Raw genomic sequence first — 27,744 nt, 5'->3', positions numbered from 1 at the left:
GGCCGAGAGGGGCTTGGAGACCCCCCTCGTGTGTATTGGCAAGGATCCAGCTGCAACTGCTGCCTGAAAGAGAAGAAGAAAGCCTGCTGCCTAGAGAGAGCCTGCTGCTGACAGACTGGAAGGGGTCTTTTCTTCTTCTTCTCTCCTGGACTTTTATTTGGAGGGAGAAGAGATTGGGCCCATTGTAAATATTATTGTCATGGTAGAGATAGATATAGAGTTAAGATTGTATGCAATGTATTATAGTATTTATTTATGTGTATAGTCTTTGTAATATATTCCTTCCCCCATATTGAGTCTCGTGTTTTTGTCTGGAAAACCCATCTCACATGGGGTTGAGATGTGGGTGGGGGGCTAGGAATCAGAATTGGATTTTGGGCCTTGCTAAAACCATGACAGTACTCTATTTCAGTTTGGGTCTATTAAGAGATTCATAGAAGCAGCGTGAAAATAAGCATTCCTATGTACCATTTTGGCAGTAGTGGGGTGGCAGCAGGCTGACAATTTGCTGGCACCATGGCAGAGTTTGCAGCCTGCAAGCAGCCACCCTGGCAGCAGCACTGCTGCAGGGTGTCCTCTCGAGTCTCTACCACCTCACTGCTGCCCCAAAATCAGAAGTGTGTAAGTGTGTAACACTTGCCAGCCGGCGTCGTCTCAGGGATGGACACACTCCGTGGGAGGAGTGTCAAGGTGGAAGGGCCTTTATTTGGCCACCTGCCCTCTGTGGGTAAACTTCTATCACGAATGAGGACTCCCATGGACCTCAGTGACACAGAGTTTCTCACCATGGCTCTCAAGGGTGCTGTAAATAGCTGCTCTACTCATCGCCAGTAAATTGAGATAAGTCTGCATCTCAGCAATGTCCCCCATGAGCTACTGGCAGTGCCCAGAAGTTTGGGTGTCTTCACCTGAGCTCAAAGATGGAGAGATATTGTGGTTTGCTATTTAATTGATTTTAAAATTGGAGTCAGTCATCAAGTGAACTGCTAAATCTGTTTTTTTCCTGGGAGGCAAAAAAGGAGGAGGAAGCCCAAAGAGCCATCACAGCAGTAGACAAACAGATGGCCTGCAGAGTACTTCATGGGTAGCAGCAAATTTCCTGCCTCCATAAGCCATGACATGCAGGGGGGAATCTCCTGGATCAAATGATGAGGGAAGAAAATTCATCATTGCGACGGCTGAGTGCTTTTAAAAATAAGTTTTGCAGTATTTCTCTGACAACACATTTGTTGTCAGACCATAACTGGAACAATTTGCTTTACTAGAAACAGAGTTGGGATATCCAAGAATTTAAAAAAAAAAAAAAAAGGATGGGGGATTATGAAATAGGTTTTTTCATTTTTCACAATCAGCATTTTTACATACAGTTGGGAGAATCAGGAGGTTTCTGAAGCTGAGGGACTTAAATGTCATTTTTTTGCCATATAGTGACAAAACTAAAGAAATAAAACCCCAGGTAAAGTGCAGGAGACAGATTCCTCAGTTCTTTTCTGTTGCCTGCAGTCTCTGCCTCTGCTTCTCATCTATAAAATCCCTCATCTTATAGAAGGGTTGTAAATCCTTTAAATAACTAGTACTCAGAGTTAATGTATCAAAGGTGCACAGAAACACCAAGCATTTCTCAAAAGACTGGATTTTAAACAAAAGTCTATTTATACTAGCAAACGGAGACAATATTTTTGCTGACCTTTCTAAAAGTATCTTGGCTTTCTCACACTATCCCTAGGTGTCTTTCTCTATCTGTTCCCACATTTCATACAACTTTGGGAATTCTCTGAAAGGGAGACTGTCTCTGAACAGATAATCAATAGAACAGGGCATGACAGACTGGCCTGTCTATGAAGGCAAAGAGAGACAAAGCAAAGGAGTTTATTTAATTTGAATGGGATAGAGAAAAGTCTTCTCTTTGAAGGACTTTAAAGGAGCAGAGGTAACTGTACAGAAATATGGGTCTTAAGAAAAATTATAATTTTGCTAGATTAATAGTGCTATTTTTTAAAGACTGTTTCTTCCAGCTGTGTCACAATTTCTTTGCAGGGTTTTATTTACCCTTTTTCTACTGGGCAAATAAAAAACCTGAGCTGGTGTTTCTATGAGGTCCTATCTAATACAACACACAGACAGCCTATAAGACACCAAACACGCGTAAAATGGGTAAAATGTATAGGTGTCAGTAAATCTCCTTTCTAGGAGTATAAAGTATTACAAATTGCTGTCCCACTAGCTTGATTATGAAAGGCCCATGATAGCACCATTCTTCCGCAACAGAACATGGGACTGCAGAAAGGTGCACACTAAGTAAACAAATGCTTGAGGGAAGGAGACAGTCATCTCTGTTAGTCTCGTTAGACAGACACCTCTAGTTAGTTCCCTCACACCACAGAACTTTATCTCCTACAGACCAGCTCAAGACTTCCAAATTTCGCTGCTGTGGCAAGAATAGCAGAAATCACTTCATGAAGATATTGTTTGCATTAGCAACAAGGCTTTTCCCGTTGGAAAGCTTGTTGCAAGGATGATTATTTTTACATTAGAAGAGTAATTTTGCCTACATCTGTAGCTGGGGGTTCTGTTAGCAAAATAGTATCATTCAGGGATCACAAGAGAAGTTTGCAGATGCCAAACATGACAACAGTAGCAAATAATGCTGGCCTGAGTTTCTTTTCTGCCCTTGATAAATACAAGTCTGTATGAACATCATAAACAACAGAGTAAAGTAGGAATATATCCAAACTAGTTTGCATGAAAATGGTTGATAATCAGAAACAGCTTAGCAGTGGGAACCAAGACCTCACTAAGAAGTATAAGGATTTAATGTTATTTATTATATATTCTAATTTACCCTGGCAAGAGAAGATCCAAGAACTATCTTGTTGGGATAATTTTGTGCCAATGAAGCCACAATAAAGAGCTCGGGTACAAATATAGTTTTCAGGGACTGTCTTTGCTCTCTGCTTTATTGAGCTAACACAGCTGGATTAATGACTGGACAGCTGGAATAATGTCTGAGTAACAAACTCTTGATCCTCAGAATTGCTTTCCCTACTGATCACAAGTTGAGGAAACAAGTTGTATATTGTAGATTTCTAGTTTTCTTGACTTGTGGCTTACTCAGCAAGTTTTTCTTAACACTCCTGAAAGTTTAACTGCCTGCCTTTACCACAGAAATACCACAGCAGCACAGCTGAGAAACTGCACAGAACAGCAGACAGAACTTTTAACAGAGCAGCCATACTAAAATAGGTGCTAATAACTGATGGTCCCGTCAGCCCTAGGGTGTAAATGTAGGCAGACCAGCAGCCATAAGAGGAAGGCAGCCTGGGGAAGGATCATCTTCCAGCCCTCTCTTCTTCCTGTTTCACAACAGGATACTGCAGTCTACACAGTGCTATAACATGCTCAAAATTAAAAATAACCATTTTTCCATAGTTAGCAAAAGAGGAGAGAGTTCTACCATCATCTTGCAGAACTTTACCCTCTGCATATTTCTTCTGAACACCCATGTTGACAAGTACAGCCTATCCAAGCACAATAAAGGAATAACACGTGCTCTGGTACAGGCTTTCAGCCAAAGTGAGATGTAATGGTAACCAACCATTTGGGGCTAGGAGGAATGAATGGCTGCCAGTCTGTGTTTCCAGGAGTACCATGACAAATGTGTAGACATTTAATAAATCACTGTGCAACGGCATTATTTTCAAGCCAGACTCTGGCTATTAGTATCTTTGATTTTTGTTGACAAAATTACTCATTCCTTCTGCCTCACAGTGCTTAAGGGATTCAGTTCTCAATAGTCCAGATTGTGCCTTCCTAGGCATCTCCCCAGGCTTCTATTTTTCCTTCATCAAAAAAGTAGAAGCATTATTTAACTTGATATACATTTAATATGTTGCATCATTTTTACTGTACTCTTCAGCAGGAGGAATTTATACTGAATGTATATTATAGCAATGAGCTGTGAAAGTATTCCCAGTTTCTCTGAGGTGTTTCTAAGGAAATGGACTCATATGGCCTAGAGCACCTTAAAACACCAACACTGGCTTCTAAAATGCTCAACAAAGACTTGAAATGATGAAATTGTAATTGAGAGCAGCAGAGGAAGATGCTTACAATAACATGGGAAGCAGTTATCTGAAAATGTGGTTTGTTTTCTTTCATATGAGTCTCAAGATGAAGATATTCTTGATGTCAGCAATGAAAATAGTGCTTTTTTATGGTAGCTCAACAGACAAGAATGGCAGTGGCTCTTCTCACTGTAGCTACAGCTGCAAAATATTTTGCCCCTGTTTTTCTTGCTCATCATATTCTGAAATGTTTTCCAGTTTTCCGGTGCTGCTTTTGCACCTTCAGGAGAGCAGGCTTTTGTTTTGCTTGGTTTAGGTGTGAGAAAAGTCTCACTGGTTACTTTTCATTGGCAAAAAATAAGGTGAAACAGCTTCACCAACACAGGCTTCTTGCCACAATAAAACAAAAAGGCATAGCAAAATAAGATTTATTCGGTCTGAAATTTATCGTGGACATAATTCCTACCAGGAACCAACTGTCAAGTGTTGTTGGGAAAGTTAAGTCAGAAAATTAAAAAAAAAGAAACAAAACAACCAACAACTGTTTAAACCTTGAAGCTTGGTCCCTACTAATTAGCACTGCTCTGTCTTTGTTGGTTTTGTTTTAGCATGCCTTAATGAATCCAGTTCCCAGGTACCTGTACACATTTTCTCTGCCTTTCTCAGGAAAAGATAGATGAGAACAGAACCTATAGGGAAAGAAATGTAACACCACTTCACTTCCCCTCAAAAGAAACCCATTCTGTGCATGCAGCAGAAAAAATCATATGCAGAAGGCAACAAATAAACATACTTCCCATTATTTTTAGAGGTATCTCCAAGAAAACTGCATTCTACAGTTTCTGTTTGGAGGCCAAAGTTTTATTTATTGAAAATATCAACACATCAAGAAAAAAATCTCCCATGTGTTTTACCTTAATAAAAAGAGCAAATTCTAGGAATTCAAAAAATCCTTTCATATCAAGATGAGAACTTTATAGTCTAGTGGGGCTATGCATGCACTAGCAATCTATTACCTTCCCACTGTAGTAAAAATAGGAAAACATGATAAAACCCAAACTGCTTTCTAAGCAATGACCTAATGAAACCTCATTTCTTCTGAATTTTTCTCCATATTTCATACTGCAGCAGCTGTTTGCTTGTGTCCTTGTGTTCCATAGGGCATCCTTTATCCCCCACGAGTCCCCACAGCACCTTAATCTTCTTCTAAGGTCATCTACAAACAGTCTTTGTCCATCTTCATGGACCAGGGACAGCCCTGCATCCTGGCTTGTGCAGATGCATCTGCCTGCTGACTGCCCAGAGCATACACTGGCTGTCCTGCCCTGTGCCTCCTTAGGGGCGTGAATAGGGTCACAGTCTGTAAGTCATAAGCTTCAAAGTTTTCTCTATATAAGTAGGATTTTTTCCCTATATTTTTAAAAATCCTATTTCTAAGAAGAATAGGGAGATTTGTAACATGCTTATAAACACTGAGAGCCCCCAGGGAAGTTTTTTTTTTTTTTTTTCACGGAAATCATCGTTTCCATAATCATTCAGCAGCCGTGGAAATTTGAAAGATTTATTCAGTTCCTATTAACAAATTATTGTGGTTTAAAACCAAGCCAACTTCTACCACTTTCCAACATGCTTCTCAGGCCTTTTGACAACTCTAAATACTTTTGAAATAAGCTTCAATTTTTGAAACAATAGGACTATGAGAACCAAGAGTACTTTGCATGGCAAGAGTGATGAGGGGATTGCAGCTTTATAATCAAGAGGGACTCAGAAATCTGGCATCATCTTTCAAAGCCACACTTATCAGCACCTTTGAGCTTGTTATTGCAAATATGACTAGAAGCATAGCACAGACCAACAAGAAACAGGTCAGATTTACTTATTTATACTGAAACAGAGCAACCCACTAAATCTAACTATTTCCACAGCACTGTCATCTTCGAGCAAATCACAGCTCAGTCAACACAGCAGCTCCCTAACTCTGCTTTGAAGCTGGCAGATTTGATGCCAAGCCTGTGGAGAGCAAAACACAGCTCCACAGTTTCCTTTCCCTCTATGAGGTTTTAGCCATATAGCTATAGATAGAAGAAGTGGGCATCATCTGCTGCAAATGACAACCTGAAGCTCAGGAAGTTGCCTGAAGCCATTTTGGGAGCCACTGGTACAGTGTTACACTTTTCTTTTTCTGCTTAACCATGATGATGTAAGCATGAGACATTTAGAGCCTGGATTCATCTGACCAATTTTAGTCTTCCAAGTGCTTTTGAGGTGTGATTTATCCTGAGAGAGAGCTCAGACAAGCTATATCCAGCAGCTATTTTACTTCATCAACTCTAATAGTAGTCAAGGGTGCTTAGCTGAGCACAGACACCTGTGTTGTCTATGGTTTCAGTTGGGAATCCAGCAGTTATCTCAAGTCCTGTAATTTCTCTCTAGCTGCATGTCTCAAAAAAAAAAACAAACACCAAAGGGAAAACGATATTAATAAATACCAAAGCAAGGCAATGCATTTGTAAAGCACCATGGGATCAGTGTGAACAGACTGGAGCTCACATCTTCAGGGCTCATAAGTTACAAGACAACCAGATTCTTCAGATGTTTCTGTTCTCTTGAAGGAGCAGCCATGTCCGTGATTACACCAAAAAAATGCTTTCAACATCCAGCCGTTTTACGCTCATTAAAATTCACCCAGCTACCACACATTCCAAAGCACAGGAAGACACATTTACTAAGATTTATTTACACAAATCTGACCCAAATTGATGCTACTCATCCAAGATCAAATTCCATTCCAGCGTGAGCAACCAAAGTGAGTTAAACTTGCAACATAAAGTGCTGCCAGAGTCCTATTTTGAGAACTCAAGTATCGTTTCAGAATCATGCTGCTTTTCTGCAGCGAGCACGAGTCTACTGGTTGAGATTTGCTCTCCCATTTCACAGGGAAGATCTTCATGGCATTCCCTGCTCTGCCTCCTAAGGAGGATGTTTCACAGATATGCTGCAGTCGGGGCTGAGTGAGCACTTTCTCAAGTTCTGTGGAACAATTCTCAACAGCTACTTGTTAAGCAGGGCCAGATGGTTGCAGGCATTCAAGCACTGCAAAGTCTTAACAAGTAAGGAGCTAATACCACACTACTTACTCAGAGAGCCATCTCTTCTTCATAGCACCCTCCCCCCAAGAAACAAAGCGTTAAATTCCTAAATAACCTTCCACTTGGACTACTACACAGGGAATCCCAATGTAGCGCTGAACATTCTAGCCACTGAAATAACTCATTGAAGGCACATCACTGCAGCTTCCACACCAAACTAGAGCTTCTTGCCTTTTCTGCATTCCCTGAGGAAATTGCTGCATCTAAGAGGGTGTGTGGAAGAGACAGGTAAGACATACCACTGAGAGACTTAGATATGTCTTACTCTGCTCTGTAGGTATAGCCTCAGGATCATAAAGGTAGACTCCAACTCCTTCAACAGCCTCAAAATACTAAACAGAAGAAGTATTTACAGCCTTTAAAAAACCCCAGTCTTCATTGTCTGAAACCCTGCAGTAAGAGTGCTTACCATCTGCTTAAGTAAATTGACCATTTGTCCCTGTTAGAGACAGCTGGGCTATTACAGCAATTAAGGTGGGACAGGGAGGGAGTGACATTTTTGTTTTGGGAAGAGGGTGTTTGCAGCACTGACAGCTTGAAACATTCATGGTTATGAAGAGCTGACATTCTTAAGCACGTAACGAAAAAAGGATGAGCCCTTTCAGAAGTTCAAGTTAAAGAAATGTGTTTCCTGCAAGATATCCTTCATTTCTGTTGAAGAGATTTGCACCAAACGAAAGAATTGTATCTCTGACAGTGCAAAGCATTCACAGTCACTGGCCAGACTTTTACAACATACACATTTGCCTTTTGATATAGGACATCTGTGAGCTAGCAACAGTAATAAATCTGAATGTTAGCACAGATAATTTTCCAAGTTTTAGGTCAAATGCTATCAAATTTAGCTTATCAGCTTATTGAGATAAAACAAGCCTTTTTTTGTCATTAGCTTTCTGATTAGTTGCCTAGTTCCAGAACCTGAGACATAGTAAATAGGTTCCTTTTTTTTTCCTATAGCATGGTGTGAATGCTTAATGCCCTCTGGTTATCCTTATAAATCATACACAGGGAAATCACTGCTTGATCCCTTGCTAGAAGAGGGGAATGTGATGGTTTCAGAATGTTTAAAACAGACATTCCTAAAATAGCTAACTGATCTGGAATTTTTTCACAGTATAAGGCCTGAGCTTAGTGGTTAGGTTCCTTGATCTGCAACCATATTGGTTTTGATCTTGTGAGACTTCAAGCTGTGCAGTGACAGACTGTTGAGCTGGATACTTTGAGAGTTGTAGTATTTGTTTTTCACAGGCCTTGCCTAGGAGCAAACACGAAAAATGGAATACAGCCTTGCAGAGCTCTCTGCCCCAGGAAAGTGTCCTCTTGTTGGGTGCAGAGTGCAGTGTCCACAGGCACAGCCCTTTACAGGTCTAACACACGGGAAAGAAAAAGCTGTGCCGTACAGAGAGACGTAAAAGTGCCGCTGTCGTAGAAAGGGCTTGCGTGTGTTCCAGGATGGCTGGAAGAGCTCCACTAGATGAAATTTAGTCAAACCATGCGTCATATTTCAGCTCTTGTGCTGGGAGAGCTGTAAGGAAGATTAAAAAAAAAAAAGTTCTTTTAATACATTTCACAATATGTTCTTATTTTAGAGTCTACATATCGTCACCAAGCTACCATTGATGATGAAGTGGTTTCCATGGAGATACTAGATACAGCTGGTCAGGTACGTGGGTGCATGTACTATTATCCAACACCTTGGCTCGGATAGACAGCAGGGAAGGGGAGTGCGGTGGTGGTGGCAGTGTGGTAGGTGGCAGGTGTGCTCTGCTTCTGGGGACAGATATTTGCTTCTAGGCAGAGCTCCCCCCTCCATCACCACCATCAGCTTGCTGCTGGACTCAGCATTCTGCATCCAGACCCTTCTGCAAGGGACTCTGCTTGGAGTTTTCAAATCCCGGAAGAATAAACAAGTCAAGGTTTACTCTGGTATTAAAATTATTCTCACGTCTTGATTCAGGGCCAGCCCAACATGTCATCACTAAAAAATAAAGTCACAGTCTATTTCTACAGCCAAGTGATAAAGCTTTACAGCCTCAACCCATGATTTGCACTAAAGTGAGGAGCAGTTTTGTCATAGTCATGTCTGCCTTCCTTTCAAAACATGGCACATGCTTATGCTGCATAGGGCTATGCAGCTTGTGTGCTGGATATCATTCAGCAGAGACCCCCTTCCAAACACTTGCTACCAGCCTGTCCACAGGCAGCTGGGCAGATCTCCTATGCTATGTGATAAAATAGGTGATGTGTGTAAAGTATAAAGTAAAGCAGCTGTACATGGCTTTGTAGGCTTTGGAGGACCAACATCTCTCTGAACTTCTGGTGTCTGTTTTGTAAATCAAATTCCTAAGGCTTGTGTCTGTCTTTGGGAACAGGAGGATCCTATCCAGAAAGAAGGACACGTGCGATGGGGTGAAGGCTTTGTGCTGGTTTACGACATCACAGACAGAGGCAGCTTTGAGGAAATGCTGCCGCTAAAGAACTTGTTGGATGAAGTTAAAAAGCCCAAAAATGTCACCCTGATCCTGGTGGGGAACAAAGCAGACTTGGATCACTCCAGGCAAGTCAGCACAGAGGAAGGTGAAAAGCTGGCCACGGAACTAGCATGTGCTTTTTATGAATGTTCTGCTTGCACAGGAGAGGGCAACATTATGGAGGCCTTCTACGAGCTGTGTCGTGAGGTACGGCGACGAAAGATGGTCCAGGGCAAGACTCGGAGACGAAGCTCCACCACCCATGTCAAGCAGGCAATTAATAAGATGCTTACCAAAATCAGCAGCTAAAAAAAGCTGTACTAAACCAGGTAAGATTTTAGAGCATATTAGCTTGGAGCAGGGATGAGGCAGGCAGAGCACATTTAATTAAAAATGGTCAAAGCTTTGCAATGAAAAAAAAAAAAAACATCACAGTATTTTTGAATAACACAGAATCATACTATTTTCCTGTTTTGAAATGTATTTAGCCACACTGCTTCTGTCTAATGTGGAAAAAAACCCAAAAACACCAAGGAAAAAAACACCAAATGTACTCCAAAGGACAAGATGATTGCGGGAATTGGCACCAACAGAGAATCTTCTGCTTCTACATGGCAAGTCCAACGTCCTGCAAATCAGTAGTGCCTAAACATCATTTCCAGCCAACCACCTGCTCAGAAAGATTCAGCCTTCGGTCCATCAACTACCATCACAACTCATGTTCTCCAGGACTGAATACATGTAGAGGCTGCTCTGTTGCAACAGAAATTTTACCTGACACCTTCAACCAGCTCTAAGTTGGCTCATTGTGTGCTTTTACTCCAAACTGTACTTCCTTGTTATTTTTGTCAAATCTATGAGTGCTGATGTTCTTAGCAAGGTATGCAAAAAATATAGGAAAGGTCTATTTTATGGAGTGTTTGGCCAGCAAGATGTACATTTCAACAGAGCTGAAGTTCAGCAGCTCTTCCAGATCCTATGAAACTGCAGAATTCATGAAGAAATAATCAGCTAGTCCAGTGGCATTTCAGCTTTTTCCCCTCAAAGTGCAGTACTGTACTTGGGGAAATGGGACTAAATGTGTTATGAAGTCAAATTAAAAAAAAAAATATTACTATTGATTTTAGTTATGGGTAGTTTTTAGCTTTTGTTTACACTTCTTGTTTTGGTCTTTTTTCAATTCAAGTAGTTCCTCTTAGTCTATCTTATACTGAAGAAGAACAGAATCCTTGGGAAGGCAAGTATTTAAAGTCTAACGCCCAAATGCAGATCAGATGTGAATGGCCTCTACCATATCAAAAAGATCACAATTTCCAGCTGTTTAAACTTCCAGATGTTGCTTGGAGCACTCTGGGGTTTAAACCAGCACAGTTTTTTTTGTGACTTCTATCTGGCACATCGAAGTGAAAGTGTATGTTATCAGATTTTGTGCCAGGGATAAAAGGTGTTCATTTTTTCTTCTCCCTCATGCATCTGATTTAACCCAGCTGTCAAATTTTGCCTCTTGTCTAGTTGGTTTGTTAACTGTATGCTAAAAGATGTAAGAACCAAGACTGGAAGATTTTAATTCAGATTGTCCTGGTTTCCCAGCAGTTGTGTTGCATCCCTTTAGGCAGTGTGGTGTGCAGTTCAGACTGTTATCATGTAGAACCACAGCCAAAGGTTGGGATGATAAATGGGAATATTAGCAGTGCTCTCCTTTGAGGAAAACCCCCCTTTTAGCAACTACTTACAACTTTATTCTCCACTGCTTTGTACTTCCCATGGTTATTTGCCTCTGTGATGAAGTAACTCCAAAAGGCTATCACATACAAATTGCCACAGATTTAGGAGAATATCTAGTTGGATAACATTTCAGATAGTTATAGGTAGCCATAGAAGTGGTGGAACAGGCTGAAGAGTCAGATCTGTATATCCCTGCCAACAGAGAAAAGTTCCAAGTTAGGACTTCTTTCAAAAGAATGTACTTCAAGGTATTTTATCAAAGTAATTTTTTTTAAACTCTCTCTTTTACCCAACCAGCATCAAAGAACATCACATTCAGCTATATATTTTATTTGTGCTGTTATTTGTCTCCTCTGTTTCTGTATTCTAGACAGTGAAAACTCATTTCACTCTTCTGGAATCAATTCTATATTTTGGTCCTCATGTTCAAGTATATTTCCATACGCCATCTAGACACCCTGAAGTGGAAACACTACCTTGTGCTTCTGGGCAGGGGGTTCTTGCAATGGGTGATATCACAGTCTCTGAGACACACCTGTTACCAAGCTATTCAACACATCTCTAACTTTTGTTAAAAAGAAAAAAAAATAGAGGTTTTGCCATTTTTAGTCCCATTAGTAATGTAGAATCAATACAAGCGTAAAAGAAAGAGCTAATGCCTGCTCACAAACCAGAAGTCTTTAGCTGAGGGTCTGAACTTGCAAGCAATGTTACACTAGGAGCCAGAATAAGCATTTGCAAGTTGAAGCACAAAGTCATTCTGTTATCTTTGAAATCAGAGCTGTTGCACAAATCTGAAGTAAACAAAGTCCTTACCTGCAATCCCATGGCAACATAGCTAAGAGGAATGTCTTGTTATGCTAAGCAATTGATTCATCCCTCTCTTATAAAACTTCAACAATTCTTTTATCTGAAAACCTTTCTTGGGGTTCAGAGTTGAGCTGCATTTAAAATACAAAAAGCTTATACGTGAATGACAAGAGAAAATAAATGATTCATATTCATATTAGAAGAGGAAGGAGAGGCCCTCATACTTTCCAAAAGAATCTCAATAAATTGTTTGTATCTTCCTTTATAATATCTGTGTGGAGAAATTATAAGATCCTGGTGAAAGAAAATGTTCCACTGTGCAAATATCGCTTGTTATATAAAGCACCTATAATAAAAATAGTAACATTCCTTTGCAAAGACTGAATTTGGAAACTGCCAACCAAGATAAACACTTGGTCGAAAAGGAGGCTGCTATTTTGCGACCTTTCCTCCCACACAAACACAATTTTCTTTATTTAATTGCTCATTAATTTTTTTCTTTTGGTGTCATGGGCTGATTGTCAAGCCAGTTCTACTATAGTGTATCTGTTGATACACGTTACATAGTATTAAATGCAACCTGATTTTCTGTTGCTCACAATGCTGCAACATATTATCGGCAATGCTATAAATGTGTAATATATCTACAGTGCACAAATTGAGCCCAAAATTGCCCAAGCATTGAAAAGGCCAAATGCAGCATGAACCCACATTTGGTAGCCTTTCTGCAGCAGACATCAATGCTTTAAATTCTGTTTCTACAGCTGCTGTTTAAACATATGTATATGACACTAACATCAAGTTTCTCTCCTCTGCCCACTACCATTTCTGTGGAGAGAGGATGGGAAGGATGATAAACAAAAAGGGGGAGGAAAAGTGAAGTGAATACTTGTTACCTACAACAAGTTGGTCATCATTTATGAAGTTTTTAAATATTTATCTTCAATTGATGAAGAGTTAGTCATGCCCACGCTGCAAAACCTGGATCAGGACCCAAGACTTCCCTAGAACTTTGAGAATCTTCAAATCTGGGGATTTGGTGCAACTACAGATGGAAGTGAGGATCAGCCACTGGGTTTGCACCTGGATCCGGACAAGGTGTCCCCAGCCTGGGGATAGTTGGATCTGGCAGTTTGCTACAAGTCTAGTTGAATTTTATATATATAATGATCTGTATGCATTTTTACATTAAAAATATGAAAGCTTGTGCTTGTAGATAATATATAAGAAAAAATAAAAAATAAAAATAAAAAAAATAGCAGTCTGTACTGAACTCTTACATATTGATCTTCTATTGGATGTCTCCAAAGCGTTGCCTTCCAGCTTTTAAGCAGCCAGTTCCGAAAGTGCTGGTTTGTTTTTTATTTAATCTTTATCTAGGGAAAACAAACAGCGAATTTTGCCTGAGTAAGCACTGCAACATTTGGATCATTCTATTTGAACTTATTTGGCTGCTAGGCTTGGAATAGAGGTCAAACAGGATCTACGGTGAGGCACAGATCCAAATGTCCTTGCTAACTATTTCAAGGCTGATCAAAGAAGCTACAGTGCCACAGTTATTAAATGACCTCACTGAAATGCACCACCCAAACGCTGTCCTGCGAGCTAAATAACGTGGATCTTGTTCCCAAGCTTCTGAGGCAAATTTTGGGCTAAGGGTACTGGGAGATTCATGCCAGTGATTTGGACAGAGACAACTTTTCACCTCCTTCCCATGTTCCAAGGATAATGCACTGTTATTCTGAAGAGTATGTAAGGTACATTATATGAATGCTGAAAAAATCATACATATCATGAGAGTAATCTACTCTCTTGTTTTCCTCCAAACCTGGCCCAACCAAGTAACTCAAAGCATGATCATAAACAGGTGAACAGCAGTGGGAGTATAAGAATGTCACCTTCGACAGAGCACTGCATGAAATCTCAGTGCTGGATTGATGCTCTCATACCTAACTTCACCTTTGTGAAACCTCACAAAACTAGATGAGGCATCCTTCCAGTTGCTGTCTGCCTCTAGAGCATTGCAAAGTAGCCTTGAGCTCTGTCAAACCACTCTATAACCTTCTCCAGTCAAAATAATGTCTCCTGCGAAATAAGTAGCTGCAGTCATAAAGGCTATGTATAAACAGTGTTTGGGGTTCCTTTTATCTTTCTCTGTAATGCCTCAATACATTTGCATATCTTAAGAAGAAAAGGAAAAATATAGAGGTTTCAATTAGAAAAGGCTTCTTGGCTTTTTGATGTATCTGCCTTTATGTTCTTTGAAAAACGAAACACATGATGAAAACAGTGTCATCTTAGAAACTCTGGTGTTATGTCTTTTATTTCTGTTAAAGATGCCAGATACTAATTAGCTCAGGGCTGTGAAAATACAAAGCAGTGACTTGTAGTCCAGTGCTCTGCAAGGTTACTGGGAGGTGATAATGATGGCTGGTGTGAGGCCAGCTCGGTCTGGTTCCTGCAAACACAGTTCCACAGGGGGAAGTTGTTAATGCAGCTCACAGCAGAAAAAGACACTTTTGAGTACCTGGGGCAGGACTCCCCTAAATCCAGTGGGGTTATGCATGGAATGGATCAAGCCCCTGGTCCACTGCCTTGGTAGCCCACATGTAGAGAAAATACTGCAATAGCCAATGTCTCTCATCCACTTGAAGGATTCTTCTCCACTTTTAGTTTGAAATAGACTGGTAGGTAAGTCAGCACTACTGGCTGTCTAATAAATCAGAGAATTTGATGGGAGTTTGGCCTTCTGACTCATCTCTTTCATCTCCAACTTGATTCCCCAAAGCAGCATTTGTCTTTTCCTGCCACTATTGTATTATAATAAGTTTTTTTAAGTTTTGTTTGGTTGCTGGTTTGGGTTTGTTGTTTGTTTTTTTTTTAATTGTAGTTGTCAATAGACTCTGATATCCAGGAGTGTTTTATAGGCAAAGAGGGTGTGTCCTCTCACAAGAATGAAGTACTTGCAAATGCCACTGGATATAAATTCTCAACAATGAACACAGCATCTCTGAAGAGTTGGGAATCTCTCTTTTTTTAATAAGGGAACCTCTCATAATTTTAGTACAGACAGTTGTGTCAAGTACCACAGTCCTAAACTAGACTGAAATATTCTGCATCACTAAGAGTAGCTACATCCTACCCTGAAATATTAACATGCACAATAATAACAAAAAAAATTGCAGACAGACCTCAAATCATGCCTCACGGACCAAATCTACACATTTTTTCCTTTTTAATTTTATGTATGTGGTATTAGGAATTTACAGAACCTTTCAAAATCCAGCAAGTTCCAGTGACTAAGAATATATCAGTAATGTAAAAATTAATGTTTTTTATCAAACTACTTTGTCAGTACACATGACATTAACTCCATCTTGCTTCCTCTAGCCTGGTCAAAGCTGTCATTGCTATAAGGAATATCAAAGAGACAAAGAAGGAACTTCTGACAGGAAAAAATTCAAATAAAAGAAACAATAAGTAACCCCCCAAAAAGGGACATAACCGAAATAAAGATTGAATTCCTATTTTCCTGAAAAGCAACTGCAGGATTTCGTACACCAACACTGGTATACAGGTGATCTGACCAAAATTAGTAATCAGAAACAGTTGAATATTTTGAGTTTTGACTTGGATTTCTTTTTGGAGATCTAACTGAAAAGGAATAAAATTATTATTCTGCAACAGACATTAGGTCTTGAATTTCTAATTAATGCCAGGTTTCAAAGAATCCAGAAAATTCATTTGAAGCTTCTAGGTAGCAGAGGCGAGAAGAGGAAAAGAAAGAAAAAGAAAAAGAGAAAAAGTAAAGAAAATAGGAGGAAAAAGAAGAATAAAAGGGGAAAAACCCTAAGAAAAACCTAGTTAAAAAAAATCCAAATGATTTCCTTTTTGTTCTTAGGGTTTGCCTGTGCAAAGCTTTCTGTAGTTCTGCAGTTGCTCACAAAAAGCCTTTGTTAGAACACCAAACACTGACACTTGGTATCCAAAAATCTTGTATCTCCTAAGGACAGATGTAATCTCAACCACATTCCTGTAAACATTCAACTCAATTCAGTAGAAATCTGGAATAGAAGTTTACATCTACTTCAATCCAAATTATTTCACTTTTGCATTCTGAAAGCAGGGTGTATTTCCCATCTTTAGAACGGAATTCAGTTCCAAAGCAGTGAGTGTCATTAACAATATAAATTACACATAGTTTTATTATGCCAAAATATATCTAACAGAAATCCATAAACAAAAGAATGATTTGTCTGTGTGAACTGAAAAGAGCAAAAGAATGTTGGATAAGTTCTACAAATATTAGATCTCTTGACAGACCCATGAGTTGCCTGTTGCTTCTTTTCTCTGTTTTTCTATATTTGAAATAACTACAATAAATGCAGAAAGCCTGCAACTTCTTCTAGGGAATTTCTGTGAAGGACAGTATTTCTCTGCTGTGGAGTTAAAGCATTCAAAGGTTTTAATTCAATAGAAAACATATCAGGAATGACAAAAATTTATTTTAGAGAGGGAGTAAGGTAGGAAAGAGCGATATCTTCAGACTTCCTAGAAAAGAAGCTAGTTGAAGCTGTCTGAAGAACTCTGACATTTACACATAGGGATGAGCTGTTATCTAAAGTTTAATCTCAGATTTTTTTTATTAAATAATTATCATTGCAGGGAGCAAAGAAGAGATATCCGGATAAGATGGTATGTTTTGGTAGGTGACCACTGGGTCTTCACTTGTGGGCTGGGGTTGTCATCATTCTGAAGCAAAGAGTTCTAGCCTGGTTTCAAAAAATTTTCTCCAATAAAACCTACCACTGCTCCAATTTTCACAAACTGATTCAGTATTAAAAAAAAAACAACCTGGAGACTGAAAGATCATGCTATGTAGCCTTTGAACATTTCCTGGGATTTTAGAAATGGCTGCAGACAGAAATCTATAAGGTACTGTAAACATCCATAAAATGGTAGGCATGATGTTCTGCCACGTTTTGCCCACATGTTGGCCCTGAGTTTTCACCACCAAATTCTGGGCTGATTTAATGTCTTTGTTCTCTTCAAGGGAAAACTTAGAAGTTGTTGATGCAAAAAGTTAGTGATTTGGGGTGAGTTTGACATTTACTAAAAAACCCATTCCCCACCACATTTTAATTTAAATTACTGTGATGAGCTCAATTAAAATATCTAAAAAACTGCTTAAGACACCAATTTCTCACAACTATGTTAAAAAGAAAACATCTCTAGTACAGCTATTCCAACCATTTTTGTGAGCTCATACACAATTTGGTATACTCTGGAGTTTTCTACTGTTAACTTCTGAGCAGTAGGGCTTTTGTTCTCAAATATTCTTATGGACTCTGTAAACCTTTTTTAAAACAAGTTGATTTATTAAGATAGTTGCACAGACCATGTCATGATCTCACAGCTCATGTAAGTAGGTGAGAGGTTACTAACCATGGATCTAGTTAATTTTCCCTATTCAAGGATGAGGAAAGGGAACAATAGTTACCACATCAAAGATAAAAAAGAAATAAAAATATTTCTGTTATTTATTTTCTCTTTTAAGAATCTGCAGATTAAGATATTTGTTTCTGGGGTGAGCTTGGTTCTGTTTTTTCTTAGCATACTGAAATCACTTCTTTAAGGTAAAGGAGGTTTTAGAGATTTGTTGAATGAGATTCAACTTAACTTGTAGGAAGGCTAAACAAAATACAATGGTCAGACCCAACATAATGCTCTGACAGCTCATTGTGTTCTCTCAGTGACCAGGAGGAAAAAGCAGTGTGTAGGTCAGGAGGCACATTCCCAAAGCGGTCACTGTGTTTCAGGTGGAAATGTGCCGTGTGCTTTGAGTTCCATGAGTTGTTCTTTCTGCCTGTCTAGCCCAGGTCTCGAGTCAGAAAACAACAGTCTGTATTTTCCAGAGCTCATTTACATCCACTCACACATTTGAAGGTCCGTTTCCCATTTAGATGACACAGAGACCCCTGAGGCTCTGTCCCTTCTGCACTTGGGAATCAGTGGAGAAGGTTTGTTGATGACCTCTCCATTACCCTCCTTGGATTACACGATGTCACATTGTGTTAACATAGCTGAGACTGAGTACCCCATGTCACTAGGCAGAGGAGGAGTTGGAGGAACATCACCCTGGGGCTAGAAAGAGATTTCAGACAACTACTACTCACTGTATCTCAAAGAAAGGTCTCTAATGCAGGTGCTTTGTGAGAAGCAGCACATCACCACTATGGGGATTGCACATCATCACGTGTATCATCACGTGGCTTTCATGTGGCTTGATGATACATGTCCTTGGCCACACTACTCAGCTGACCAACAACTCCAGCTACAGTTTATGTCCCTTAATCTATCAACTGAGCTTGATTTATGGCCACAGCATGTGTTTCAACTGAGAGGCAGAAAGGTTACGCACTTTTCACATGTGGTTCTTCATGGATTTGATCCAGTTGCTTCTGTGACCCAGTCTGAACTTCCAACACAAAAAGCACAAAAAGCATGGTGTTTCCAACACACAGTTATTGTGGCTATCAAGTTCCAGGAAGGGAATAAGCTGCTTCTAATTACATGAAGTGAATGTGTACCAATGACAGATTCTAGCAATAGGGAGGGGAATTTTCAGAAACTCCCAAAGACTGGTAAATGTATAAGTAAGACTGCTGAGAGGCACTTTTCTGAATTGATTTTTCTTTTCAAGCATATATACAGTAGGACAGGACTAGAATACATCCCAATTCACTTCTTAAAGACCTTCATCAAGACCAAGTTCAGTTTTCAGACTGCCTCAGACTTCACCCTTCCTAAACAAATTAGTTAAGAGTTGTTTCATACTTTACTGAAGTTAATAAAAATAATTCCCGGTATGTTTTCAGGAACTTTGGAGTCTGAGTCTTTACCCTTACACTTCTCACTTCTGTTCCTTTAACTGTATGCAAGGGATAACAATGTATTGACTCTCAGCCCCTTTTCATATTTCAATAGTATATCATGCTAAATGTCTATACAACTCTTGGCATACTGGGAGCTCAAACATCTTGGAGACACTAAGATTAAAAATGAACATCAATCACCTTATTTAAAAGCCACAGTGAATCCATACCAGACCTGATGTGACCAAGCCTATCTGATTGTCCAACTGTTGTTCCTCCCTGTTCAAATATCTCAGGACAGATCCATACTGTAGTCCTCTCCATTTTTCACTCTAAACCCTGCAGTGGTATACTCTTTCTGCCTACTTCCATACTCAGTAAAGCATGAACTCAAAAATTACATGCTCGGTCATTCCTTCAGACCAATCACATCCCTTTAAAAAGTTAATTTATAATCTTTCCAATGGGGTTTAACAACAACATTGCCAGTGCTGGCTTCAAAGTCTTTGGCAACTCACACTGAGCTGCCTTTCCCCGATATCGGACACCACCTTGGGTCCATTAAGCTGTCTTGCACTCTTGTGTAAGCAAACTACTAACACCATTTAAGGTCTGTGTGTTTTCTGTCTCTACTCTTCTATGTAGGTATCTTCTCCCTTTCAATTCAGTCAAAAAACCACCGTCTTGCCAAGTCAACAACCATACTTTCCACGAACTTACCAGAAAAGTTCTTAAATCAAGTTCTTTGGCAATGACAGATTTACTTTCTCTTCCGTATATTCCATCCAGTGTTGAGCCAACAACAAACAGCAGACAGGGTTAGAGCAGTAGTACTTGGCACACTTCAAGTGTTGACCTCTATGCAGAAAAAAAGTCTAAAAGAAAATCTCACTGTTGCTTGTTACTTTTCTTTTTATCACAAGAATTTTCTTGTGGTGGCAGTGTAGACGAATTTGCACCACTGCATTAGGAAGAGTGTCTCCTTGCTCAAAATAATGAGAATTTATATTAGAAAGGGCTGCAGAAAAAGGTAGCTCCATAACTAGCATCTTAGCAACGTATGTTGAAAGGAAAAGTGTTTACTAGACAGAGAAAACAAATTATATTTTTGCTTCTAAAGTCAGCTATTTATGGCAAATAAGAAAGCCTAAAGCATATAAACCCTTTTTGTCTCCAGTCACTGGCTTTGTTTCTTCTCCTCTAACAATTGCTGCTCGTCCATAGGAAGTTCAGTTAACCATCCTGAAAAGATCACCTTGTGTAAGGCTTTAACATGATTTCATATTCAAACAAAATTCAAATTTTGGAAAAAAATACTTAACTGGTGATGTGAGGAGAGCAAGGCAAGTGAAGTTTTAAGTATAGGCTATTGAAACTAAGCTTTGTAGCTTTCTCACTGAGTCTTTCCAACATTCTTTTCCTGTCCTCAGTGGACATTTGCCCTAAGAAAAATCTTCTCCCAGATATAGTGCTGCAAGTAGAGAACAGAGAATACACCCAAGAACTGCTGACATTTCTCTGTCCTAGTTGACAGTGCTGGAAATTAAACAGAATTAGATACAGGTTCATCAGTCTAAGAAATCATAATAGTGAGAATAGTGGTGGTTTTCCTCTGCCCTAAGGAATGACCGATGTTCTTTTTTTTTCAATTTGCATACCTAAAATGATCTAGTACAATTAATACTCAGCTGATGGTTTACAGGGACAGTTCCTCAGCAGAAGGGAATTATTCTCTTTTCAAGTTCATAGAAATCCACCAAGAAATATTAAGAAATGTATGTAGGAATTGAAAGATCAGGAGTCTGCTTTGGGCTCTGCTACGAAACTTCTGTCTACATTGGCATCAGACTCTGATTGCTCATTTGAAGAGAAAAGACAGCAATCCTTACCCACCCCATCAGCATTCTTGAGCCTTAGTTTATTAATGGAATTGACTTGCCTGGTTCAAGTACACCTCAGTCACATCCTCTGACATCTTCTATTATTTATTGGAAATATGCTTTCTGCATTGTGATAAAAGGCAGGGAACTTCACCCTAGAAGGCTGGGACTGCACAGTTATCACACACTGAAAAGAAACTGCTTGCACAGGTCCAGATTATCAGGACGAGGAGACCATAATAGGAGACATTATGGTCTGCTGCCATGCTTCTCAGCCACAGAGCTGGGTCACCAGAGGTGAAGGTAAATGGTAAATATGAGTCTGTGTTGTAGCTACCCTGGCAGCTCCTTTTGGTACACAAGGCCTTGAAAATTTTGCTAGGCAGTGAAAGAATGTTAAACAGTCCCCTCCTTTTACTCTTCAAGGTCAGCTATTGCTTTCATAACCCCTTGACTCTCACATGTAACTGTGTTATAGACATTGTTTCCACCACTCCCATGTATTTAATCTATTGTAAGTGTGAAAATAGAGTGAAATATTTATATTGCTAATAAAGGGTATCTAACATTTTGGAAAAAAAAAAATAAGACCCAATACATTGTGGCGTTCAGCTTCAAGAGGCTGGAGCCCTTGACTCTTTTTCTTCGGTGTGATTTTGGTAAAATCACTCCAGTTCTCTGAGTCTGCTTTTTATTTATAAATAGGGTGAATGACACATGCCCTTATTTTAAATACACGTGGGAAATGTACTTGATGACAAGTTAGAGGTATTGATCAGAGCCATTCAGCAAAGTTAAGAACTTCAAAGCGAAATGGTGGATTATAGCTGGAAGAGTGACAAATATCTAGATTTTCAAACTTTTACCTATAAGAAGTCTTTGCCAAATATATTTTCAGACAATAACAATTTTAGTTTTAGAATACCATTAGAATAGTGGAGAAAGAAAAGTAGAAAATTCTGAACTTAAGATACTCACCCAAAAGGATCTTTATGAACTTGGAAGCTTTTTCCCCAGAACTTTTATCATAGTGAAAACTATGCAGATATGGTTACATCTTTTAAAACAGTAGAATAGCATGGTCAATTCTTTGATGTATGATTAAATAGAATTTACAAGAATTCCTGTCATCTTTAACATTTTTTAAAGGAAGCAGCAGAAACAATTATGACGTGAAGAAGATGCTGACCTGATCAGCTTTCTCTCTCTTTTGAATTTCAAAACAACAACGAACAGACTCTCTGGGGCGAGCATTCTGCTTGGTGTAACTCCAGTAAGGCCCAGAGGGCTGAAAACACAGAATGTGGCCACAAATATGTTATTGGTCAATGCATATTTTGGTGGGTTGGTGCAAGTTTCAACTGTCTAACAATGCAAGCTTTATGTACCAAGTGTGCATATATCTATCTGGCAGCGAGGTGGCTAAAGAAACAGTTGATGATGTTTGAGTAACTCTGAAGATTATTTTGCACAGTTGAAGTAGCACAAAATAGCTCAGAGAGATAAAGTGGTCATGATGGAGGGACGAGGGTCAACGGGTCAGTTCCCGATCTTAAGAAAAAGGCATTAGAAGGAGAGCAGTAATCGGCCAAGAAAAAGCATTTTTGCTGGATTGTGGGAACAAATTGAAATGGCTTTCCCTTTGGGATCTCAGCTGCAGTGCCATCACTGGCTGCTCCATAGGACTCAATGTGTTTGGGTCATGGAGCTGCTTTCTGGGAAAAAACAGCTGGAACCAGACAGGAGAATGAACCACAGGGAGGAAGGTCCTAAACATCCTGCTTGCAACCTTTGCAGAAGAAGACAATGCAGTGGAGCTCAACAGACCATATAAATTCAAATTTTGCTACTTTCAGAGAATAGGATACCAGACTAGATCAAGAAAACACGCTTCACTGTATATATTATTTGTAAAAAGAGACAATGGAGCACTGCATGAGTGAACTGAATGAAAAGGGGATGGAGAAGGGAACAGTCAAGCCTTCCTAGCAGCGCCTAGAAAGGGGAAAAGAAAACTGACCCTTCTTCATAAACAGTCTCAGGACTGAAGACTCCTTTGCGTTTTTGCCAAAAAATGTGAAATGAAGTAAAGCTGTCTTTTCTCCCTAATTTTTAATTTTTTTTTTAAAAATGCAGAAAACCCATGCACATTCCCACATGCCGTTTTGCTGAGTGCTTTCGGGGCTGGTTCTCAGCAAAGAATATATTGGAAAAATCTATCTCTGATATGCACCCAAAGAAGTCAGTAAAGCAACCTGAAAGAAGAGAATTTTTCCATTTTATGTAACCTGAAATATAGCCTATTGGAGAAAATGGAAAGAGAGGAAAGGTCATCCTTCATTTTAGATAGTTCATTCAGGTTCCCTGAACAAATATTTGAATATTTGCCAGTGTAGCTCCTGGATATATTAAAAACTTAGAACAAGTCATAAATTAAAACTGAGGGACAAGATAATATTCTATATAATTTGTTTTTTAAGTGATGTCACTTAAGAAAAGAAACTTACAGATATATTCATCTACATTTGACTAGTCAATGTATTTTGAATATTCAGAACATCACTTCCAAATTTCACAGGGTTTTCAAAATGTAAGCAAAAGAATATATCCACATCTTTCCGAGGCACAGTATATTGTTGGTATATTAAAAATAATACACTCAGTTTGAAAAAAGTGTAAGACACAAGTCTAAAATAATGGTGAAAAGTTTATGGACCCCCAAGTACACCTGAAGTGGTTTTTAAATGGACTCGTTTCCACAGTCAAACTAGAGGACAAGATTACATTGCTTGACTTTGTCGGATCAGAGTACAGTGGAAAAATATTAATGAATTTTAAATTTCCCCTTTTCTTCTGGGACTCCTCTGCCAATAGCTATCCCTGTGTCCCCAGCCAGTAGGTCTGACCAGCACTACCACCTAGTGGCACGCTGTTCAGCACGGTGGCGACCATCAAAACCCTTCAGACCACATGGTATCAATGTCAGCAGACTCTGGGGTGCCCAACAGACATTTCCCTCTCTTACGAACTGAGCCCAGTGACATCCGTTTGTCAGTCTGGATGTGGACAAAGCCCAGAGTGCTACACATTCCAGCAGATTCTCCTTTGAGGAGTAAGGTAGGTTGTTATCTTCCAGGAAGGAAGTGAAGGTGATATTTTTATTGATATCCTAAATGGTAGTATATGACACCTATACAGCAGATGGTCCTGTAACAGGCTGAAAAAACTTTTCAGCATCTTAAGTAGGGAACTACAGCCCTCTACGCACAAAGTATTCTACAGACTGTGAATGTAAAACAGCGGAGGAAATGGGATGAGGGAATCACATAAAAAAAAAATGGCAAGATGCAAAAGAAATAACTGATTTAAAACTAAACTGAGTAAGGTTCTGTAGTGGTCCATTAAAGTTAAACACCAGAATGCCACTATGTTAAAGCTGAGGGAGGAAACTTGAGGAAAAAGTCTGAGCCAAAACCAAGGCTTTCTGCAGTTCAGAAGCAAAACCCCTCTAGCCAAGTGAGGAAATCCATAGCCAGCCCAGATAAAATGCCACATACAGGTACATGTCTGAGATCCACAACCTCTTCACAGCACAAGCACACATAGCTACCTCTAAGTGTTCTTGAATACACATTAAATCCCTTACCACCCTACCAAGAGAAACAGAGTCTCAGACCCCTCTGCTACTCTCCACGAAAATTGTACTCCTTTCTAAACAGGCATCCAGCTTCAGCAGTAAGGACTTAGATGGGGGAATTCACAGGCCAAGCCACACAAATGAATCCACCTGCAAACAAATGAGAGGTAAATGGCACCCTACTGATCCACACCATAACTAAGATTGGATGCATGAGTGAGGAAACACATCTCAAGGCACTGCTACCAGTGGAACATCTTCCCCCACGGAAGGAAAAGAGCCTGGGTAATCTACTGCCAGGAATACTTACATGTGGAGCAAAGAAATACGACATAGTGTTTAATTCCATGGATCTTTGGTTGCCATTCCTACTACCTTTCCTAAGACCCAGCTTTATGCCTGTGAGCCCCTTCCTCTGTATAGGTTTTCTTGTCTGTAACACAGCTTCCCTGTGCACCTGGCAGGGGAGAATTTCTGCAAGCTAGAGATCTTCAGTGAGATGACAATCAGTCTGAGCCTGGTGGCATGCCAGATTGTTTGTTTTCAAAGGCACCATAGAAAAGTTTAACACAGTTGTTTTGTTGGATTTAATCAGGTCCTAGAAGGCCAGATGATGACCTGCATTATAATACATATTAATAATTAGAGAAAGGCACCCATTTCTCTAGGAATACCACAAACATCACAGAGCCAGTCACTGTAGATGAAATTGAAATATGCATAGAGCTCTTATCTAAGAGCAATCAAGAGGATATAGGGGTCACAAAGATTATTTCCTCCACAGCTAGGAAGAGGAGACAGTTATCTCAAGTTGTAACAAACTCCACAAATCAGGATAAGTAAGGGCAGCAGAAGAAATAAGTTTAGGTAATTCCAGCCAAGCAATAAGCCATAACCTAGGTTTGTCATGACTTCTTGCTTTTTTAAAGAAGAATATGCAAACACAAGATAAATCAAAATAAGGTACAAAATACATCTCTGAACAACTGAGCTGGTTTAAATATGCATTGAAAACTGAGATGGACTTTACTTCTCAGAAGGAGAAACACTTGTTCTGGAAACAGGCAGAAAAGGACAAATGAGAAAAGTATCAACAGCGGACTTGCTTTGCATCACATTGACTTTGAGAGAGGACTGGGGGGGATTTAATGATAGCAAAAGGCCACAGTGGGTAGTCATCTCACCAGTTTCCAAATGGCAACAAGGGTCATGTGTGGAAGAGAAGAAATCGGACTGGGAGAGATACAGAGCCTGGCGTGAACTATATGGAGCCTGAAAAGACTATTTGCTTATGGACATTTGTGTTATTCCCCAGTTCTGAACCCAGTTTTATGTACCCTCACAATTATCCCCATATTACTCCCTATGGTTTATATTGTTTAGGGCTTGTTCAGACTTGCCTTCACAGTTTTCCCTCCAAAAGTTGTTTACTCCCTTGCTCTCCCCTGCTTTCCCGCTCCTCTGCTACTGATTGGCTGGAGTTTGCCGCAGTGCAGAGAGATCTACCATTGGTCCCTTCCCCTGGATACCCAGAAGTTACACCCACCTTTCCCTTATCTCCCAATCCTGTTTTACCCTGACCTGTCAATCCCTTGCTCTACCCCAGTTGTGGAACCTCCCCTTACCCAAACCCTATTTAAGTCTGTACCTCCCTCAATAAAGTTGCCATTGCACCCTCACCTTCTACTGTGTGAGAACCCTCTGTGCAGTGCTGCGTCCCTATTCCCTTTCCCTCGGGCCGTGGCAGTCATGTCTAGTTAGTGTGTGAATAACAGAAACCAATGTCACTGATGCTCTACTGTTTGAGGCAACGCCCAGCCTCTACAGCTGTTTCTTGGTCCAATCCCAAAAGCAGAGGGCTGGTAATTGAGATGAGGGGTGTAGATGACTGGTCAAACTGCAGCCTGCCTTTTTGTCTTGGCAGCCTCAAAAAGGGCAGGTGCCTTAACAGGGTTTTTGTCATCATATACACAATTCATACCACATATCTGCAAAATACTGTCTCATTCTGTCAACAGGCATATTTTACTCTATGGTTTCTACAGTATGAAGAGCCCAGAAAACAGTTCTGCTAAGAAGGCTATCTAATGAGACAGGCTGCAAAGTTCTCTGGAGAGGTGGGGAACAGTGACAAACCCAGTGAAATGAAGGGTTGTCACACATCTACAAAAGAAGTCAGGCTCATCAATCTTTTGCTATCAAAACACTCTCTCAGACACACAAATCTCTTCGCTTGCTTTTGTGAAGCTGTTTCAGTGAAGTATGATAAATGATAGAGTGTAGTTAAGGACAACATCAGGGAGGACAAGGTGCTGAATTCAGATAGTGCAAAACACAGATATAATTCACAGAGACCCAGTGGAATTATTTGATAGGAGTTTGGGTGCTGTACAGGCTGCAAGTAACTACCCTGAGAGATCAATATCGTGGGTGTAGTAGCTATATAACTGCTGTAGCTTTGTTTTTCTTATTCTGCCGCCTTTGATATCCAGGAACACCTTTATCGTTTTGTAGGCAGTATGGATACAACCTCTTAAACAAAACTTATTCTTATTTCATAGAATCATAGAATGGCCTCGGTTGGAAGGGACCTTAAGGATCATTTAGTTCCAACTTCCTTGCCATGGACAGGGAAACCATTCAGCCAGACCAGGTTGCTCAGAGCTCCATCCAGCGTGACCTTGAACACTTCCAGGGATGGGGCATCCACAATTTTGCTGGGCAACCTGTTACAGTGCCTCACCACCCTGACAGTAAAAGTTTTTTTCCTAATATCTAATCGAAACCTACTCTCTTTCGGTTTGAAACCATAGCCTTTTGTCCTGTCACTATACACTCTTGTAAAAAGCTCCTCTCCATCTTTCTTGTAGGCTCCCTTGAGGTACTGGAAGGCTGCTGTTAGGTCACCACCCATTTCTTTTGCTTTGACTGTGGCTTGCCTTCAGCTAACCAAAAACTGTTTCAGCTGGAAGCACATAGTCAGCTGTTGATGTCAGGAAAAAAACATTTACTAGGAAGCAGCATCTCTAGCACATTGAGCTGCAGCAACAATCTGTGTAGAAAGATGCACATTAAACCGTCAGCACCACTTTCCTCGGCACCTCCATGGTCCTTGGAGGTTTTACCATCCAGC

At 39.9% G+C, this 27,744-nt stretch overlaps 1 protein-coding gene across 1 annotated transcript in view; it reads left to right on the top strand.

The window, feature by feature from the left end:
• The window catches only part of RERG (RAS like estrogen regulated growth inhibitor), a 109,674-nt gene extending 96,182 nt beyond the window's left edge, over nucleotides 1-13,492 (top strand). The window contains exons 4-5 of the mRNA XM_027699714.1: nucleotides 8,803-8,876; nucleotides 9,586-13,492. Coding sequence (XP_027555515.1) covers nucleotides 8,803-8,876; nucleotides 9,586-9,993 — 482 coding nt within the window. The 3' untranslated portion in view covers nucleotides 9,994-13,492. The remainder of the gene's footprint in view (nucleotides 1-8,802; nucleotides 8,877-9,585) is intronic.
• Nucleotides 13,493-27,744: the final 14,252 nt, after the last annotated feature.

Source organism: Neopelma chrysocephalum, unplaced genomic scaffold, assembly GCF_003984885.1.
Source record: "Neopelma chrysocephalum unplaced genomic scaffold, ASM398488v2 Primary Assembly neopelma1_139, whole genome shotgun sequence".
Taxonomy (NCBI): domain Eukaryota; kingdom Metazoa; phylum Chordata; class Aves; order Passeriformes; family Pipridae; genus Neopelma; species Neopelma chrysocephalum.
This window is presented reverse-complemented; position numbering and strand designations above follow the sequence as displayed.